This window comes from Rhamphochromis longiceps, linkage group LG6 (genome assembly GCF_057381845.1).
Source record: "Rhamphochromis longiceps isolate RC_006_pf linkage group LG6, R_longiceps_female_GT1.1, whole genome shotgun sequence".
In the NCBI taxonomy this organism is placed as follows: domain Eukaryota; kingdom Metazoa; phylum Chordata; class Actinopteri; order Cichliformes; family Cichlidae; genus Rhamphochromis; species Rhamphochromis longiceps.
This window is the reverse complement of record NC_140562.1, coordinates 28,545,729-28,566,754: the sequence shown is the minus strand read 5'-3', so window position 1 is coordinate 28,566,754 and position 21,026 is coordinate 28,545,729. Positions and strand designations below refer to the sequence as shown.

General features: G+C 42.1%; 2 protein-coding genes across 6 annotated transcripts in view; both read left to right on the top strand.

Moving 5' to 3' along the window:
- The first annotated feature begins 6,735 nt into the window (after positions 1-6,735).
- On the top strand, positions 6,736-16,669 carry LOC146668200 (uncharacterized). Its single transcript, XM_085410074.1, has 17 exons — positions 6,736-7,589; positions 7,950-8,099; positions 8,327-8,445; positions 8,532-8,715; positions 8,876-8,988; positions 9,074-10,280; positions 11,335-11,459; positions 12,573-12,831; positions 13,077-13,204; positions 13,306-13,402; positions 13,522-13,644; positions 13,935-14,107; positions 14,279-14,376; positions 14,568-14,695; positions 14,916-15,096; positions 15,256-15,400; positions 16,094-16,669. The coding sequence occupies exons 1-17, from the start codon at positions 7,193-7,195 to the stop codon at positions 16,166-16,168; spliced, it is 3,702 nt and encodes a 1,233-aa protein (XP_085266200.1). The 5' UTR covers positions 6,736-7,192; the 3' UTR covers positions 16,169-16,669.
- Positions 16,670-18,996: 2,327 nt separating this feature from the next.
- Positions 18,997-21,026, top strand: part of rbfox2 (RNA binding fox-1 homolog 2) — a 41,449-nt gene continuing 39,419 nt past the window's right edge. For 2 of the 5 annotated variants that reach the window (XR_014912135.1, XR_014912134.1), the window contains exon 1: positions 18,997-20,184. Coding sequence is in view for 3 of the 5 variants with exons in the window: in XM_085410071.1 (XP_085266197.1) it covers positions 19,933-20,184 (252 nt within the window). In the remaining 2 variants the exon portion in view is untranslated. The remainder of the gene's footprint in view (positions 20,185-21,026) is intronic. The other 3 variants (XM_085410071.1, XM_085410068.1, XM_085410069.1) reach the window with 2 other exon arrangements.

Below are 21,026 nucleotides of genomic sequence, written 5' to 3'. Positions count from 1 at the left end.
TTTGCACACTTCACACTGTGTTTTGAAAGAAAAAAAAAGAAAAAAAGATTTTCCTCAAATGTTCGTCAGAAACAAAGAAGAAAAGATGGATGTTCAAATGTAGACAAACTCCAGCCGAAATAAGAGATGGCTGAAAAATAATCAGCGCCCAGCTCACTTCATTGTGTTTCGAGGCCACATTTTAAGAGAAGTTAGTGCTTCACTCATCCGTAGCACAAGATATTTATATAAAAGTCAGTAATTGCAAGTCATGTGACATGTGTTCACAGTGAAATAGTTGCTGCTGTGCCAGAGCATGCTTAAACTTTTGTTTTCATTATTTATTGTTTCAGTCATCATAAAAAGAAAGTACTCTCCCTGTTAGCTCTACATATCAGGACACAATTGGAAAAAATTATCTTCACCGAGTCTTAAAATTAGGTAAATACAACCTCAGATGAACATATGAAATATTACACCATGTCTCTTGTAAAGCAACCTTTAGCAGCACTATCAGGCCACTCACACACAGTTTCTCAGTCTCTTACATCATTGTGGAGGAATTTTATCCCAGCGTTTTTTTACAGCTTTGCTTCAGCTTACTGAGGTTTGCTAACATTAGTTTATGTGCAGCTCTCTTAAGGTCCCATCACAACTGTTCAGTCAGGTTGTGGTCTGGACTTTAAACCATTGCAACACCTTGATCTTTTTCTTCCAACCTGCTGTAGTTTTGCTGCTGTGCTTGAGATCATTGTATTTTTGCATGTCCCACAAGCTATGCTTGTCTTTAAAATCCTTTGCTTTACAGAGGAGCACATGGTTGAGTCAGAGACTGTAAGGTACCCAGGTCCGGTGGCTGAAAAATAAACCCAAATCCTCAGCCCTCCACCACCGTGCTTGACAGATGGTACGAAGAGTTTGTGCTGATATCCTGTTTGACTTTCACTAGACATGGCACTGTGCACTGTGGCCGAACATGTCCACTTTGGTCTCATCTTTGCAAACGTGTTCTTCTAAGACAGAAGACGTGTTGCAGCCCTCTCAAATAAATCCATACTGTCTGAGTCTTTTTCTGATTAACTGTCATTATATACTAACTGAGGCCTGTAGAGTCTGAGGTGTAGTTCTTCGGTCATTCCACCTCAAATCAACACAGGCCTTTTGCTGATGAAGCTAAAATGTGACAGAAATCGTTGTAATTCTGGACATAAAATCTTTATGCAAATCACAGATGGTCAAGCAGAAAATGCTCTAAATGTTGTCTGATTGGTGATGGACTGACCCTCTTGAGGGTTTTAATGGTAACCTCTCTGCTTTTAAGATTAGGCTTAAACATAAATTAAGCATATAGTTATGGCTACATCAGAATGAAATGTATCTTAGTTTTACTGCAATACGCTTAAGCTGCTGGGGCCTTCCCATGATGCACTGTTTCTTCTTCACTCACCTTTTTACACTCACTATGTGTTTATACCTCTCTGCAATTAATTAGTGTAGATGCTGATCATCCACAGTATTGAGATCCAAATCTTTATTATTAGTTATTATTTATCTCTGAATCTCTTCCACAATGTATCTTTGTCCTGTCCTGCCGCACCTCTCTGAGCCTGGTTCTGCTGGATGTTTCTTCCTGTTAAAAGGGAGTTTTTCCTTCCAACTGTCGCCAAAACACTTGCTCAAAGGGGTTCATATGCTTGTTGGGATTTTCTCTGTATTATTGCAGGGTGTTTACCTTACAGTATAAAGCGCCTTGAGACAACTGTTGTTATAATTTGGTGCTATATAAATAAAATTGAATTGAATTAAATTCCTCTAGACATTTCTGCAAACTCAACCTTTCATGGGGGAGGAGGGGGTCTTAAGTGAATTCCTAGTTAATTTCTGGTGTTTTAACTCATGAATTCTTAGTTTTTAGAAAGTGTTTTTAGTTTAGTAACACTGTGATACTATGGGCCACAAAATACAAAATACCATATGAGTGCAATCTCCAAATAGTGATCATACTCAAAAGTGTGGTTAATTTTACAGGTGATTTACAAAAGTTGTGCTGTTTTCTAAGGATAGGAGGCATCAGGTCATTTCAATATAAAGTGCAAAAAAATAAGACGTGCCCTTTTTTGTGTTGAATATCGGCGCAACTAGCAGCAAATTGCATGTCACGATCTATTAGTAAATCAGTTTGTGTATTTAATTCAAACATTTTCTTCCCTATATTTTGTGCCTTGAGAAAGGAATTCCCAGAAATACATATGCAGCAGGGACAGTTACAAATATTCGGCAATTTCCACCTCTTGCACACAATTTTGTTGCTGTGTTCTAGTTGTAAATACCGATAGTGCTTTTTTAAAATGTAAATGTGAAAAGCCAGTTTGTCTGGTTCGACTCATTAGTTAGTTTGTTTGAGTTTTGGATTTTTAGTTATTCTTCTTGTTATTCTTAGTTTGTCCAGCTCCCTCAGTTTTCCCGTCTTTCTCATTTTGTTTCTTTTCAAAAACACAAAGTGTTTTACTCAGGGGGTAAAAAACAGAGACCCAGAGTGTGATGCCAGCAAACAGTGATGAGGTTAAAGCAAAGGTAGGGTTAAAACAGAGTGAGAGAAAATATGCAGAAATGCCAAAATGTCAATATAAAATAATAAATACCAACAAAAAGAATAAACTCAATAAAAGAAATAACAGTAACAAACAATAAAAAGATAATTGAAAATGATAAAAGGACAATAAAAGACAACTGCACATAAAAGGACATTTTTGTGTCTATGTCAGAGTGTTTTATTAAGCCATTTAAAGAAAATTACTCTGTTCTGCAAGTCTCATCTCTTCAGCAAAGTTGTTCCAAAGCTGAACAGCCCCGATGACAAACGCACAGACGGCTTTAGATTTAAGCTTCAGCGTGATGATCTAAGGCTGCCAGGGGGTTTGCAATCCCAAATGACATTACAGGGTTGTGCTTTAAAACTGGCCAGTAAAATGCAGAAATCAATAAATCAATTCTAAACCGTACAGGAAGCCAGTGGAGAGAAGCCCAGACTGGGGTTATGTTTTGCTCTTTGCTAATGCTGGTAAGAAAGCAGCTGCTTTCTGAAGCAGCTGGGACTGAGATAGGCAGTCATTACCCCAGAGACACAGACACGCAGTAAAATACCAAAAATACTGAGGTACTGACATTCAAATCCTGGGTATTTTCAGGTAGTTTAATGAGGCACGCAGTGGCCTGAGCTTCCATCAGAAATGCAATTTATATAATATACACATAAACCTTTTCTGACCTTTATGAACTCGTGATAGATCGCCGATAGATTTAGTTTTCCTCCGAAACGCAAGCCTTTGCTAAATAAGAAAACAAAAGGGTAGGAGTAACGCAGAGAATAAATGTCAGTGATGAATATTAATAACGCCTTATGTTAACATACATGAGGCTTCAGTTATAGACAAACTGTCATACTTGAACCTCAGAAACTGTCATATTCTAAACTGACATTGTCAGATAGCTCTGCTTGTCGGCTCTGGTCAAATAGAACCGCGTAATTAAGGGATTACTTGTCAGACAGTGCACATCTAGAAAAGCTTTTCATCATCTGTCTTGGGTTAAAGCAAGCTTAAGCGGTTATGGATTTTCCCATTTTCACATAAATAGCTTTATAAATGAACGTTTCTATCTGGATGTGAAGTTTGTTTGCCTGGCAGGCCCCTTATCTCCCCTCGGGCTCTGGTAGCTCACTAAAGACCAGACTCAGGTCGAGACTGAGGAACTTCTGGTGTTAGTGCTACAACGGTGGCTTTATCCTGCAGGAGGCGGGATGAAGACAGATACAGTAATTGCTTCCTTTGCTCTTTCACTTATTCCCTCATTTGTTGACAGTATAGATTCAGTCCGTATGAGCAGCCTAACCCGGACAGTTTACACAGTTCAGTGTTGAAAGTTGAGAATGTACAGTAGAGCAGGAGGGGGGATGTATTTTTGTGCAGTTTAGCACGGAGCTCCACTTAATTACTTCAGCCTTGAGCCAGAGTGAACATGTGTGCCAAATCTGATGAAACCTTTTCATAGAGGGGGAACTTGGATACATAGACTCACTTTAAGTATTCCTTCCTAACACCGGGTTGGACCTCCTTTCGAGTTCAGATCTGCCTTAATTCTTCCTTGCATAGATTCAACAAGCTGCTGGAATCCTCTGAGATTTGTACCCATATTGACACAATAGTATCACTATTGTGTGGATGCTGGATGCTGCACATCCACGATGTTTCACCACATCTCACTGGATGGGATCGGGTGACAGTGGTGGAAATTTGAGTATGTAACCTTTTTTTCCCCCCTATTTTATTTTAGTGTAAAGCACTTTGGATTTTTTAAAACTGGAAGTGTTTTTCAAATCTTCTGTTGTTCAATTTTGGTGAGCCCGTGTGAATGTAGCCTCAGTTTGCTGTTCTGGGCCAACACTAGTGGCAGCCGGTCTGGTCTTCTGCTGCTGAAGCTCATCTGCTTCAAGGGTCAACGTGTTGTGGATTCAGAGATGGCCTTTGTGCTTGCTGTGGTTGAAATGAGTGGTTATTTGAGTTACTGCAGTACGGCCAGTCTCCTCTGACCTCTGATGGGATTATCATCCACAGAACTGAACTGCATGCCTACATGCATTGAGTTCCTGCTATGTGATTGATTGATCGGGTATTTGTGTCAACCAGTAACCACCTTTTTTAAGGTATCCTTAATAAAGTGGTCAGTGAGTTTTTATAGATGTACATATGTCTGATTAGGTGAAAATCCAAAAAACATAATAAAACAATACAAAGCCAAGCCTATAAGCATCCCTAGGCCCATTCCTGTTTAGTGTGAGGAGCTCAGAACAAAGAGGAGAGACCTGTAGGCATCTTCTGTTCAAATACATTTGTAATGATCGGGCAGAGATATTGATCAGCCTTGCAATACATTCACTTAGCCAGCAGTTTATTTGCCAGCTTTACTTCCTGTGTTTGGCTGCAGCTGCTGTATTACTTATTTAAATTCATCATATTTGTTCATGATTGTGGCTGCTGATCAGGCCAGAGCGTATAACTGTCAGATCCGTCCCGCAGTGCTAGACAGCAGCTCCAGAGTGAAGTGGACAAACACAATCCAGCATCCTCCTTATTTGGTCAGAGAGGATGCTCTTTATGTTTATGTGAATGTGCAGATGCTTTAAGCACTGTTGTGTGATCACTTGATTGCAGTTAACCATATATAATATAATAACTGGGATAGGCTCTGCCCCTTTGTGACCTTGAACTGGATAAGAGGAAGAAAATGGCTATATAGAGGGATGCATGAATTTTGCCAGATCAAGCAATCAGTGATTACAGTTTTGGTGAAGAAATGAAATATTTTTGGATTCTGAACTGACGGTGATAGATCAGGACGGCATTTTTACTTTTTGACATTTAGCTGACAATTTCATTGACAAAATAATCACCAGAATTATAATAATAATGATCAGCTGCAGCCGTAAATACATGACAGACACACAGTTGAAATGCCATTCAACCCAAATGTCTCCTTTGAAGTGAATACATTTCTCACAGGCTCTGTGTTACATAACCTTTTGCAATGGCGTCTGGGTGATAATAGAGCTAATAGTGTAGGCCTCTGTTTTTATTGTAGTGCTGCTGAGATGAAAATCATTTGAGAGCTATATTATTGTCAGAGGGTGTGGGAATGAACTCGGAGAAGCATTTTCTCCTGGCAGTAAGTCTGAATAGATGTCAAAACCATTACATCTGACCCCTGACGGTTCGTCATATCCTCACAGTAAATGTTGAGTGGGTGCGGAGCAGCGCTGGTTCCCATTTTATGCCACTTCTGACTCAGTGGAGTTTTCTATTCCTGTCACAACATGTGGGCCTCTGCAGAGTGTGCAGTCTAACATCCATTGTGCAGTGGGTGTCCAGTGAAAGGGTATTATGCAGAAGTAGCTGCTTCTAGTTTAAAATCCCAAGGAATCGATGCGAGCTCATCTTTATCTTTTACTGGGGTGTATTTTGGGGAAAACTTTGAACTGTTAGTCTTTTCAATTATGTCTGTGAATAAAGGTTATTACAATCATTTGTCTGCTGTTTTCTTGGTTAATCTGTTTATTTTTTGGCCTTAAAAATATCTCAGTTTTATGGAGAAGGTCACGTTTTTCTAAAGCCCCGTTTAATGTCCTCCAGTGTTGGCGCACAGCTCATAAAGTCTTCTATTTGCTATCTTAGCAGACCAATAAAAGCCTCCGCCTCTTCCCCTCCAACTAAAACACTGATGTGATGAAATAGTTGCAACACCCATCTTCCCACATCAAATCACTTTGCTCTTCTTAGACCAGTCTCCTCAGCTCCCTGCAGTACTGTCGCGGCACAGGGCGTCCAATCTATTAACAAAGCCATTTAACTTTAGGATTTAGCCCCGTCCTCAAGCAGCGGCACAACAGCCAAGAAATATTCCACCATTATCACGCTCCCATGAATCTCCTCCTCGTGTCCTAACACCTCGCGACTCTCTTCGCCAAATCATGTAAATATGGAATAAGGAATAAAAATGCTGAGGGACTTCCAGTCGCCCTGTCTGCCTCCTCCTTGTTGACAAATTTTAAGTTGGGTACCTTAAAATTCCTGGAGTGCTGAGAAAATAACTTGAAATTTGACTCAGTGACTGAAGCAAGCTTCCATCTCTGTCAGACCATGAACACTGCAACTCAGAAAACAGTATTATTTAAAAAAAAAAACAAAAAAACCCCCCCATAGTTACAAGTCCGCAAGAAACAAAACATTTCACAATAATATTTCATCAATTCGAATTTTAAAGTAAAAATCAACTACTTTGATAATTAGGTAATATTTTAAGTTTGTATTTAATTTCATAAAAAAATTACAAAATACTGAGCTTCCAAAATGTTCTGATGTCTTTGAGTTTCAGGAATTGTTAGAAATGACGTTAAAAATTACCTAACATACTAAAACTGATGGACCATATAATATAACCTTAAAACAATAACAGCCAGACTCACCCAAAGACTTGCAAACATATTCATTCTGGTGCTAACGTTATCAAATTTCCCATCAAGCCTTTCGCTCGACAGCCTCTCTCGCTCTCTCTCTGTGCAGGCTTTTTAATTGGCTCGTGCTTGATGACTTAATTGATCACCTTCGCGTTCAGGTGAGGCCCTCTGCGCGCACGCGGGCAAGAAGCGTCCATTCCGGCGATGTCTTGCAAACAGAAAAGAGGAAAAAGTATATTTTTATTTGTGGCAACTGTTTATTTTTACGTGTTTCAGCTGTGTTGTTCAGTAAGTTTAGGACAGTGGGAGGATGGTTTTACAGCTACAGAAGGGGAGAGGATTAAACAGGACAAAACTCCAGCTGGACAGCACACCGGGACAGGATATGGTGATCTGCGCGAATCTAACGAACAGAGACTTCACAAGCTTCAACTTCAGCCTGGATCTGGAGAGCCACACCCACATCTTAGTGCACAAGACCTTAAGAAGTCAGACGTCAAATTTGTGCCCGAGAGTTTGTCTTGGAATATTGGGAATGTTAGCGTGAAACCAAAGTCCTCGACTCCAGAGTCTGTACATGGACATCAAGCAGATTTTACAGGTTAACCTCAAACTCTCATATGTTATTCACAGGTGGTTTATGTGGTGAGTAAAGGCTGGCGTTTATTAAGCCTTTAGTTGCTTCAGTAGGAATTCCTTTGAGTCAGTTTGGGTCGGGTATAGTAAGGATACCCATATAGCTGCAGCACACCTGAAAACTAAACTGTGAGCGACTTGCATTCTGGGAAATGTAGGGCGCAGCCAGCATGAAGGATAAAACAGTCACTTCTGCTTCTGCTACACATTTCTATCATTAACAAACAATACCCAGCACATCTAATGACTGCTATGCCAAACTGGGTGGGTAATTTAAAGACAAGAACTACATCTTTGATGTGTATTTGGCTTTTTAATCCTCTAGGTTTTCAGGGGGAGGTTTTGGGCCTATCCTCTGAGTCCAGTACACATTTTTCTGAGTGGCAGGCTATGAGTCCTCTGGTGGAGTGTGATGATGATGTCATGGTCTTCACTGCCTCCGGTCAAGGATTTACACACCTGTCAGTGGACAGAGGTAAGTTTGTGGTGTTGGAAGACATGTCTTGTGTGTTTTGTTTTTTTTTGTTTTGGGGTACTTCTTTTTATTTTTATTTTATTTTTTGTGCCATTATACCATTATATTCAGAGGGAGGGCTCACCACATGTGATTTCAATATATAAGAAATTAAAAAAACAACACACCACCCCCCCCCCCCCCCCCCCCCCCCCCCCCACAGTTCTTTACACTTTTTGTTTCTACAGTGGGAACCTCTCCGATCTCGGTGTTTCAGTTGCCTCCATACTGTGGTTACACTCTGAGGACATCGTGGAGTGACCTTGAGATGATGGTGCCATACGACGCCTGTTACATCACCCAGGAGGTACCAGCAGCAGCGTTTGACGCCCATCATCGTCTCTCGTGGTCTGTGTTAACTGCCCCTGACTTTGTCGTGCTGCTTTCTGTCAGAATAACAGTTACATGCTGCCCCTGCTGTGGTGGGGCACCCCGCTGAAGCTCTCCTGCCCAATTCGGATATCCACTCCTACACCCTTGTTCCCTCTTTCACCACCCTCAGTCTTCTGCTCCTCCTTTGGCATGGCAGTGCAGATACATGCACAGGAGAAGGATATACCTGCATTGGGAGTGAAAGGTTTTTTGTTTTGTGTGTGTATTTTATGTAAAGTTAGGAGATAGCTTAATGCTTCTGGTCTTGAAGAATAGTGGAAATTTATGCAATTTTTAAACACTGGTGGTTTTCATTGTCAATTGAGTAAAAAAACAAAAACAAAAGTATGTTCAATGTCTTGCAGTGAATGGAGCTTTGCATCCATTTGTATCTGAACAGTGTGCGTACTATATAGACTCCCAGTCTGAGGAGCATACTTTGTTCATCTACTTCAGTGCTCCTTGTTTCACCAGTAGAGTAAGTTTTCCTATTTTAACTGGATTACCAGACTGTTTGCGTGCAATAATATCTGCAACACTTTAATTTTTTCCCCCCCCCACAGGATGGTCTCCAGCTTGAGCTTGTATTTGGTGATAATGAATACATTCTCTCCTGCCCAGTCACTTCTTGGTTCCCCTATGCACCCTCTACACCTTGGTCTCCACCTTTGTCTCCCGACAACCCTCAGTATCCCAACATCCCAGATCCCGTTGGACCTTCCCCTCCTCCACCTCCAACCCCAGAACACGGAAAATTTCCGGGCTATCCTGACTACAGCTATCCTGGTCTCCAGTTCCCCCAGCTGCCCCAGTTCCTCCAGCTCTACCCTCCTGGGCCACAAGCCAAAGAGCCACCTCAGCCCACTGGTGACAGTCCTCCCGGTTACCAGCCCAATTTTCCTGGGAAGTCACCTTATTCTTTTGGCTCCTTGAAATATCCACCTTCTCACTACCGTTCTCCAGTCATGGTGCTGGCCAGGCCTGATCCCAATCCTCGTCCACTTGAAAATGGACAGTCTCCACATCAAGTGCCTAATTTACCTCCTCAGTATCTATTTGATTACTCCCATATGTCATTCTACTACCCAACAGTGACACCAGCTACAACCACACCACCTCAAACCACCACTACTACTGTTCCTCCACTTACAAAACCAGCCAAACCTCCATCACATCCTCTTTACCCTCAGTACTATCTTCAGATGCCTTACTATCCTGAACCAGTAAACCAGCCACCTGTTCCTCTGCCTCCTGGTCCACAATATCCTCCTCCATCTCAGTCTAAACAGCCTATAGGTCCTCCAGCTTCTTCTTACAGCTCCTATTATGGTTATTGGCCAGTGTCCTACCAAAAACCTTCTGCTGCTCCACTTGACCCTATTAAAACCAGGGGTTACAACTTTCTCTCAAATCTGTTTTACCTACAACCAGCTGAATCTCCAACACCTGCCAATGAGGAACCTCAGAAACCAGTTCCACAAGAGATCTGTCTGCCTTACAGTCACACAATATGTAGCTCTTATCCTTACCATGTTTATCATACTCTCTACCCACCACACTACATTCCACCCCACCCCCCTCTGCCTCGGTATCCAGAGATTCAACCACCTGTGACGACACCAAAGCCTTCCACCACCACTACTACTCCCCCCACCACAAGCTCTACAACCCCAGCTGGGCCCTCTCCATGGACTCCTAATCTCCAGTGTATGACTGGGAGGATGGTTGCTTTCTTGCCTTTTACTCACCCAGACTCTATACAGGTCAAAGGTTGGTGTTTGTCCAAACATAAGAGCTCTTTGTGTTGGCAAGTAGTTAGATAAACAGACTAGCTGTGACACTTTATATTATTTTACTGCCAGCTGCCTCGGTTAAAGAAGAAATCCTTAGTCAGGTATATTTGTGATTTGAGGTGCTGCTGAAGAAATCACAGCAAAATATACTTAATATTTGACATGTATGTTTATTTTATTTTTTAAACCATAACTCTAACTCATAACTAATAAGTATTTAACTAGGTGTCATGTTTGCTGCATTAGACATACAAATTGTGCAATTACTTAAGGGGAAAAAAAACCCAGTGATGTATCCCATGGTGGTGGTCAGAGGGCCCGGTGGCGCCAGTGTCCGGCAGCCTCGCCTCTGTCAGTGCGCCCCAGGGCAGCTGTGGCTACAATGTAGCTTGCCATCGTGTGTGTGTGTGTGTGTGTGTGTGTGTGTGTGTGTGTGACTAAATGTAGTGTAAAGCGCTATACAAATACAGGTCATTTACCATGTAGAAGTCTCAAACTTAGTAAAACTTATGTACCAAAGATGAAACCTACAATGGCTTTAAAGAATTTATTAATTTTTTCCCTCAAAGATTTAGTTTTTTCTAGTGGAAGGTTCGACACAATTTGTCTTCATCACTTTTTGTGGAGGCAGGGGCGCACTGACTCAAGTATAATTTCCTGTGGAAATTAATTTCTAACCAGGCTCTGACCTGTTTAAATGTTTTAACATTTAAACCTTTCAAACACGGTGAAACATTGTTTGTTTAGCTTCCGTATGTTTTTATTGTTGCATTCATAATTAATCAGTTATAGTAAGGTAAGAATTTAGAATCTGACTTTCAGAAAGAACAAGCTGGTTTGTTTATTTTTGTCACCAGAGACATTGGAGAAAACCATGGTTTTAAAATAAGCGTGCATTTACGTCTGAAATAACGTAGCTTTTCCCAGATGAGCTTAGAAACACTGTCAGTATGTTTGAATCAGGTTTTACTTTCAAGATGAAAAATGTATGTAATCTGCAGTTATCTAACTAATATTGGTTCCTACTCCAGACCAAACAAACATCTGGACTTTCGTCTCCAGTGTGGCTCCATTCTGTGGGTACATGCTACAGATGACTGAGGGCTTTGGGGTAATTCTCCACTCTCCTCTGCCTGCCTGCCACAGCTACTTACAGGTGGGATCAGTGCGTTTAGTCTGTCATTTTTGTGTTTGTTGTGGGGTTTTTTTTGCATTGTTGCTTTGTGTGTTTTGTAATGGGAGCATAGCACACTGATTCCCAAAATGCCAACTGTGTGCATTATTGAAAATGTCTAACTTGGAAAATAAGGCAGCCGTTGTATGTCTTTTAATCGCGTAATGTTGCTGATGATGCAATGTCCAACTTCAGGCGTGTAGTCATTGAATTGGAATGAGACGTCAACATCGGTCAGACACAACTTTAGAACCACCTCCTGAAATTTTGTGTAGGTTCAATTTATCCATCAAAGCAGTTCTGACTTGTTATGGCATTGACACCTGACCTCTATCTGCTCAGATTGTAATGGTGTTTAGGTGGGTGTTGTCATACTAATGAGCCAAAAGGATGCCAGGTTCCAGCAGGTTAAAGAGAACACAGCATTGTAATGACATGATCAACGATCGATGTTTCCTTCACCTGTCAGTGGTTTTGTTCTTGTGGACGATTGTTTTGGATATGCAGGATAAAATGGCACATGCATTAAAAACAAGGCAGCTCAAAGGGAATCCTTGAGTACTGTGATATTGAGTGGTATCACAATGACAGACTGACAGGAAAATTATTCAAGTGTTGGTTAAACTGTTAATTTCTGAGTCTGTTGCCTGGTTGCTTTCCATTTTTCTTTTGTCTGTTAAATTTTCATTACTCTATGAATAAATGGATGGGGGGAACAAATGCACAGATGAACTGCAGTCCTCTACAGCAACATGGCAAGATATAAAGCTATTTTGAATTGCTGATGATGGCAGTTTGCACCATTTGTGTTGTCACTACAGCAAGTCCTGCTTGCATATAGAACACAGCCGGGCAGTTCTTCCTAGTCAGCAGCGCATATTTATGATTAATCCCATATGGACTATGCAGCACTGGTTCTGCATGCATCTGTGTTGGGTGGAGTTTTTTTTTTTTTTTTTTTTTTTTTTAAATATGTTCTCTGCAACCCAACTGCTGAACTGTTTTGTGACCTCCACTGGCAGACTTTATTTTTGAATACAGGCGCTTGAAACCATGCGTGGTTGCTCTTATTGATTTTGATTTCTCTTGCTGTAGACTCCCACGACCATTTCCTTACCTCTACGGTTTTGGGACTTCTCCATGGCGCAGTACAGGACTGTGGACCTGGAGTGCCCATTTCAAAGCCCCTCTGACAATCTTGCTACAGATGCCCCACTACCCACACCAACCCCACCAAGCACCACCAAGGATGGGATCGGCCCGTCTGCTGTTCCAAAGCCTAAAATCTTCTGCTCTTCTCATGAGATGACTGTGGAGCTCCCCTTTGGTCCCATTTCAGAAATAGTTGTTAAAGGTGTGTGCGTCTGTGTGGTGGTGTATGCGTTCCAGGTGCATATGTTTGCCATCATCTCTGCATGAGTTGCCTACTACATAGTTCAGGGGCTTTGGTTTACTGTGAGTGGGAGTGGCAGACTTGGTCTTTATTTTGACTGGGGAGTGCTTAAACGGAGCCCCTTACGCCTGCTGAGATCTATAATTGTGCCGCTTTAAAGTGCACACAAAAATAACTTGTTGTGCGTTTCCAAATGTATTTTTCAGACATCAAGGGGAACCAGATGAACCTCAAGGATGCCCCAAAGCAATGTGGGTACTCTGCAAGCAAAGGCAAAGATGGCAAAATCCATTTGAATCTACAGTTGCACTCACGCTGCCACATGAGTGTGCAGGCAAGTATTGACTTGGATTTCACACTGAGCATATGACCTTTTTGTATAATTGACTATTTTATGTGCCTATTAACTCTGGTATAAACATTTTTCTCTAAAAGGGTACACTATACATCATCACTGTCATCTACATGACACTAAATGGCAAAAAGGAGTCTCAGTTTTCCTGTCCGGTTACCATCTCGGGGCCCAGGCAAGGTAGATAGACTTAATATTTACTCCTCTGAAAGGCTGTTCAATTTGCCAAAGGATGTTTTCTCCTGGCCATTCAGAGTTATTTTAACTGTGTGGCTGACATTTGTCGTGCTGTCCCTCAGAGTGCAACCTTCCTCACGAACAGCGTCTCCCCTGTGGATCCAGCTCTCTATCCCAGACACAGTGCCTCTCCATGGGCTGCTGCTTCAACAAGCACCCCCCTGCCTGCTACTACCCCATGGATGGTGAGCTGCAGTCTGCGTCCCCACTGGCTTTTTCACACCACTTAGCTGAGTACATTTGAGATGTTTTGGGTGCAGAAATGTAAGCGCTACAGCTGCTGGATGTGTGAAGAGGGATATTCAGGGCCAGCGCAGCATGATTCAAGCTGGCAGTGACACAAAATGTGAAAAGGGTATAAGATACCTTGGGTCTCATTATCAATTGCCTCCTGAGATTTCTGACCTTTGGTTCATCTGACCTTTACATAACTGTGCATGTGTATCTGTGTTTGTCTTTCTGCATCCCCCTCCAGAGTGCACTATTGACCGCCACTTTGTCTTCTCTGTGCCTGCCTCCATCACGGAGCCCCCTCTTTCCCCTGCCCTGCTTGTCGCTGCCGGCAACTTCACCTGCAGACCTCAGAAAGTGACTTCTGACTACGCCTTGTTTAAGATCCCGATGGATGGCTGTGGGACACGCAGAGTGGTGAGATTTGACCAGTGCACAAATTTACTTCTAATATTTAGTGTTTCCTATAGTTACTAGAGTGCTGATTTAATGAGTCTATAGCTAATTGGGGAAAATAATGAAAAGTCCAGTTGTATTCCATGATTCCTTTGGTTTGCATTAAGAAATTTCTTTTCCCCGTCCTAACAGATGTTGGGGGAAACTGTTGTCTATATGGTAGAAGTCATCAACATGGTTCAGGCAATCAGCCTCAACTATGGCACTATCACAAGAGATTCTCCTGTCAGGTCAGACCCATATTTACCTTTAATATGCCCACAGTGTTCACAGAAAGCTTCGGTCATGTCACTGAAGGATGGAGTGAATAACTCCATGATGGACAGTTTGGTGGATGAATAACATGCAACAAAGATGAAGAAATGACAAATGATTAAACTGTCTAGATATTATTTATCACATCTTCTGTCTTAATTCTCAGGCTGCTGGTGGAGTGCAGGTACATGCCAGGAACAGTTCTGACTGTGAGCTACATAGTTAAAACTCCCACCCTCGGTCCTGAAATTCAGTCCTATGGGGCATTTGGAGTTCAGCTAAGGATTGCTGAAGGTAAATTGTACTAATTTCAAGACAAAATGCTTTTTAATATCAAATAACCATTCAACACTGGTTGGGATGGATTGGAAAAATAATTGAATAACAAACAATTGTTGGGAAATTAAATATTTAGGCAGTGTATGAATATCTTAAACTGCATCCAGTTCAGCTTTGAGATCTTGTGCTTGCTTATGAAAGAGTGAAATGCTATTCCTATATACCTACACGGCAGATGACCAGTACAAAAGGTACTACCCACAGTATCACCAGCCCTTGAAGATGATGCTGGGGAAGCCTCTCAATCTGGAAGTGCGGCTCCTCAACTCTCCAGATCCCACTTTAGTTCTGCTGGTACACTTTTGCGTGGCCTACCCCCGCTCTGGAAAAGCTGTGTGGGTGCTGCTGTACAATGGGTAGGTTTAAAAATGTGAAAAGAACATAGGAGGGGAAAAAACTGAGCTCGTAGGAGGAGGAGAGGTCCGTAGGAGTATCAAAACTTTCTTCTCACAAATATTTGATTTTTACATGGAAAGTAAAACGTGTTATCACATTGGCTCTCATCTATTCCACAGATGTCCCAACCCTTTGGACCCAGCACCGCCACAGGCTGTTCCATCGCATCCTCAGCCACTTTCTCCTGATGCTCAGACCCGCCGCTTCACCATCACAACATTCCAGTTCCTTCCTGATGGTGAGTTTAAGGATCTGGATGAAGAGGTAAGCAGGAACACAGCCACTTGAGTTCTGCATATAATGGTTTTGGGCTACTCTATAGGCATGTAAATACTTCTGTAGACATAGGATTGTTTGTTAAATTGGGATATGACTTTTTTTTTTGATGCCATGGCTTTGCAAAAATACACCTTTCTGTTAGCTCAAAGCTTACAGAGACACAGACCTGCATGTTAAAATCAAACTTGAAATGATAAACATGATTTCATAATGTCCTGTGACATAACAGTTGACATGTATACATGTACAACATTTGTTCTGGATACACTTATTGGGTATAAACTGTTTTAACACATGTTAAAAATTACAAGTGTGACTCCTTGCAAGGAAACTGTAAAGACATGAGGGGTGACTCGGGACTCTTGCACAGTACAGTATCCAGGCTTCCTGTCTTAATTTGGTTAAAATGTGAACAAATGTGTGCTTGTTAGACTCTCTATTAGTGCCAGTTCAGATGAGTTATCTTTTCATCTAGTGGAAACGTGTTGTCTGAAGACTATTTGTGGCTATATCTCTAAATCTCTTAGGCAGCATTCCTAATGAGATGTGGAGGAGCCATTTTGTAAGCTGCAAATTCTGGCCCCATCTCAATTGCCAGCAGCTGTTTGTAATATTACGCTGCACACTCTGGAGACTGGACACAACATTAAATCCTGCTCTACTTTTCTTCCCTCTCAGATCTACTTCATGTGTTCGACTGAAATCTGCTCGCCACGTGATGGTCCTTGTGTTGAAGGATGCTTTGGCCAGTGACGGTGAGGATAATTAGCGCTCTGTCCTCAAATCACCCAGCACACTCTTGTGAACTCGGGTGGATCGCAACAAAACTGCCATGAATGAACTCCTTCACAAGCCGCCTACTCTCCGAGAACAGCCAGAGAGCCAGTAGTAGCTACAGTTCCATATGACAGCAGGACAATGTTTTAGTAATGAGGACAGTTTTGAATTATTAATTCAGACGGAGCCATTTCCTGTTTTTTCAGTTACACCACAGTAAATGCATGAAATTAGCCAAGATGATTGTCTGACTAGTAAAACAGCTGTGTTTACGTCTTGTTTATATACTTCAAAGTTAATTTCTTAACCATTTCTTTGCCCCTTTTTTTTTTTTTTTTTTTTTCTCCCCTTTTCTTTTTCAGGCCTCAGCCATCACTCGTAACTACCAATAAAAGCTCTCAAGTAGCATGTGTGGGTTTTTTTTATTTTATTTTATTTATTTATTTTTTTATTTTAAACTGACAGCCATTAGCTTTTACAGTAGGAAGTGGCAGTACATCAAAAAAAGTGGGAGGCAACTTTGTGTGGACATGCTATCATTGTGGAGTAGACTGAGCCCACATGGGCTCAGTCTATGTGCATGTTTAGAGCAGGATGACTGGAGGCTATGCACGAAGAATGAGGTAGAAACCTCAGCATGGACAGAAATGACATGCTTGACCTCATTACACAGTATCCAATTTTATTTATAAAGCACTTTAAAATACCCAGCACAGGAACAAAGTGCTGTACAGAAAAGAAGTTAAAACAATAGAATAACAGAAAAAACCAAAATAAATAAAACACAAACACAAAATTAAAACAGCCCTATATTAAAACAAAAACAAGATAAAACGGCATCGAATCAACTAAAATAAAAACCAACATCTCACGGTGTCAAAGGCCAGGGTAAAGAGGTGGGTTTTCAAGAGTGACTTAAAAACGGATAAAGAACTGGCCTGTCTAATCTCTAAAGGAAGCTCGTTCCACAGTTTGAATGTGAATGTTATTCATGATTATTATGCAGCTTCAAGTAGTAATACAACTGTGACTGAACACATTCTACAAAAAAGCCACCATGTATGCCAGGGGAAACCTTCTGATGGCACTTCCCAACTCAATTTGAGTACTTAGTACAACACCCCCCCCCCCCCCCCTCCTCCCTCCCTCCCTGAAAGAGGTGTCACAAATGAGACCCAATGGCAAGAATTGGACTGGCAAAGCCTCCAATCTGGCCCACTGGACAACTTTGGAGAATGTAGTGGTGGACTTCTATTTTGGACAAAGCATTACAGGTTGTTTTTTTTGTATGTAAACCTTCCCTACACCCTGATAATTTCTTGATTTTTGGTACATTTCTAAGCTAAAAATTTTATGTAAATCTGTCAGCAGAACTCTTCTTCTACTACAGCTGCACTTCTTTATCATGTAGGAAAAACTGAGACATCCTGTTAATTTAAATTATTTTCCTTATACTAACTGTCTTGGAGATTGTATATTTTAGTTTCTGTACACTCAAAGAAAGGGGTGTTTCACTGGTCTGACCCACATAAGATTAGCCTGCAATGTAAATGAGTTTGACATCCCTGGTCTTAACACTTTGTCTAGCATTCACACATGTGCCGATGGATGCATTAGGGCCAGCTTGGTTCAGTAACCTGCTCAGATATACACTGACATGCAGACTAGAGGAGCTGTGGAACAATCCATCATTACCACCTCAGCCACAGATGCTCCAATGTCGCCCCACTAATAAGGGCTGAGCTTCGAGTTTATTTAATAAGGCACAAATCACCTAAAAGACCCTTTTAGGTGCAACTCACAGTAAACCCCTGGCTCTTGGTGTCCTTGGGCAGTTGTCTACTTTACTATTAAGCTTGAATTTTATTATTTTTGCATAGAAACTAACTCTGAGAATCCACATGTGAAAATGATAAATGTAAGGCTGCAGCTGTCTGTGTGGCATAAAGGCTATAAAGCATGAGATCCAAAAACAACCGTTGCATATTCTTAATGATTAAAATGCTAAACCTGTGCATTGCGGTAATGTGCAAGGGAGACTTTATTGTGCAGAAGTCACTCAACTGTGATTATAAGTGTATATCCCGAAATATCCAGTTATCAGAGTTGGGGAGGGAAAACGAGAATGTTTGCAAGGTAGAGTGGGAGGAGTCATGGCTCCTGCAAAAGGTTTTTTTTCCAAAATAAATTAAACTGGGACTATTCAGGTCAAGCGACTGGAGATTGTGCTGAACCAACACATGTAATAAACCTCTGCAAGTCTGCTCTTGTTTGTATTTTAAATCGCTACAACAGTTCCCCTTTGAAGTGCTCCTTTCCCATGGTACCCTTTGACCACTGGGTGTCATCCAAGCAATAAAAATGCCAGAGGAACATAAGGTACTCCATGCTGCATGACTCACAGCTGGGCTTGTGTGAAGACCTTGGCCTGCGTATCGGTTGTGTAATGAGTTAGGCATGAAATCTTCCCGAGCAGCCCACCCCTTTCAATATTCAGCCATGTAATGTGGCCAACATTAAAGAGCAAAAACTTTTATTTTGAAGAACTGCGCACAAACAAAAATGTGAATAGTAAAAGCAGCTTACAGTTACAGTTTTATTTTTTGGGGAGAGGGGTTGAATTGTAGTGCGTGTCGCCCCTTCTCTCTCTCACACACACACCTCCCCCTCGGTGAAATGTATGGAAGCACTGCGGCACACTGCGTGTATTTTGTAGGCTGCATGGCTGCCTGGCTCTGCGTTCAAAGGCAAGAGCGGAAGATAGGAGGAGGGGAATGACTACACCAAGAGAGTAGGAGGAGGGTGGAAAGGAGGGAGGGAGGACAGTTTCCTTTCTGTAACACACACGCTACATGAACACACCGGGAAAGCGGAGAGCGGAAAGAAAATAATAAGCGAGAGAAAGAGAGGGAGAAGGAAACGCTGCAGCCCCGGCGTCCGTCCGTCCGCCTGTCCGTCCTTCGGTTGGTTGGTTGGCTTTATTGTTTTTGTTTTTTTGGGGGGGAGGGAAGAAGCCGTCTTTTCTTTAAGCGCAGACTTGCGGACTAACATGGGAAGAGAGAGCTCCTGAGGAGGATTGACTTTCAGTGAACCTCTGCTCTGTGGTAAAAGTCTGTGGCTAACAGGGAGGAAAAAGGGCGACGGGGAAGACATGTTGAGGGTTTTTTTCATCTTGAGGTTGCGGTAGGGTATTGATGTTGTGCTCTTAAAAAACACACAGCTCTCCTGGAGTGGGGTTAAAAAAGAGAGAGAGAAAGAGAGGGGGGAGCAAATGGAAACTAGGCAGTAGGCTAAGCTCAGGAGCCATTGTTTTGATCGGTGTTTGTTTAATTGGCTTGTTATGATCTGAAATAACGTAGGCCTCTTAGGCATCCCCGCAGTAAATACATACACGGTCAGCAGACAGGGGCTACAGAGCTGCAAATTAGCCCGACAGAGCTGCTCGCATTACAGGGGACTCTGTTATGAAATAACAGGGAAAACGGTGCTTGTGTGAGATTTCCTTTTATATATATATATATATTTTTTTTCAAGTGACATTTTTTAAGCCAGGCAGCCAAAACATTTCCAGATACATCAACTCACTGGGGGGGAATCATACAAAGGCCCAAAATACAGTGAAAGCTACTTGGATTATTAAAAGACTGTTTTAATCCCTCCGACGATTTAAGCACAGAGGTGCACTAGATTAGGTTATTTTAGCCCCGTTTAGCTGAAGAGAGGGAACAAAAGATTTTTAAATGTTAATGTCGACCGACGTTGCATCCATCATGCTGCCTGTATCCCGGGGTCTCATAGACCGGGATAGAGAGCTGGACCCCATGGCCGGGGTGCATCCCAACCCCGGTGGCGCTCCTGCAGCTGTTCGCGGCATGAAGCGAGGAGACCCGGAGCCCGACGGACAGACAGCGGCGGCTCTGGTGGACTCGACCGGCGCTGAGTGCAAGCGTCCCCGCATCGACGGCACAGGAGGAATGGGCGAGGTTGGTCAGGTACAGAGAGGATTGTTTTTTGTTTTTTTCTTTTTTTTCTTTTTCCTAATACAATAAGGCAAAGACGGCTAAACGCAATCGTGGTGCAAGGCCAGGTTTCTCTTAATAATTTGGCCTATGCTGTTAATGTAATCTCACGATTTACCGGTGTTTCAGATGCGTGATCAGTGTGATAGTTGCGGATAGTTTAGAGCTGTAGCGGAGGGCCCAGCACACAGGCCTGTGACTGCTCATCCCATTACCAGCTGTGCAGGAAATGCCACCACAGCTGTAGATGACTCTACATGCTGTTTGAAGATGGAGCTGGATTAGTAACAAAGTAACTCACTGCGTTAACTGGACTGTTATAGATGCTACGGTGAAGCTCAGACAGTTAATTTAAAGGGGAATGTAAACACATCCAGCATTTTACTACACCAAACACGAAAGAAAACATTCCTATGTGGCATAAGTGTGTACAACATTTGCTTTACAACGAGTCAGTGTCCATATCTGACTGTTTGACCTTTTTTTTGGTGGGGGGGCAGACTGCAGGCTATCTAGAGTAAACAATGATCATTTTACCAAGGAGCCTAAACCTCATCAGTCCAATTGCCTGGATCCTAACACCCCTGCTTTTATGAGCACCACTGCTAAAATGGACTAGCAGTCAGCATAATCAGTTTGTTGTTGTTTTTTCCCCCCTTTCCCTCATTGATCCCAAAATGGTCAAATATTGTTATTAATAGAGCGTCACATGAGGACCCGAAGATGCTCTGGATAACATTAAAGTGGATTATGTAGGGTGAAGTACTCCAGTGGAAGACAGAAAGCTATTTCTCCATCGCTGAAAGCTCCAGTAA

Coding starts and splice junctions, on each gene's coding strand:
- LOC146668200 (XM_085410074.1), top strand. CDS start 7,193: ATGTCTTGCAAACAGAAAAGAGGAAAAAGTATATTTTTATTTGTGGCA. Junction 8,989..9,073: donor CTCCTTGTTTCACCAGTAGA/GTAAGTTTTCCT, acceptor CCCCCCCCACAG/GATGGTCTCCAGCTTGAGCT. Junction 13,205..13,305: donor GCTGCCACATGAGTGTGCAG/GCAAGTATTGAC, acceptor TTTCTCTAAAAG/GGTACACTATACATCATCAC.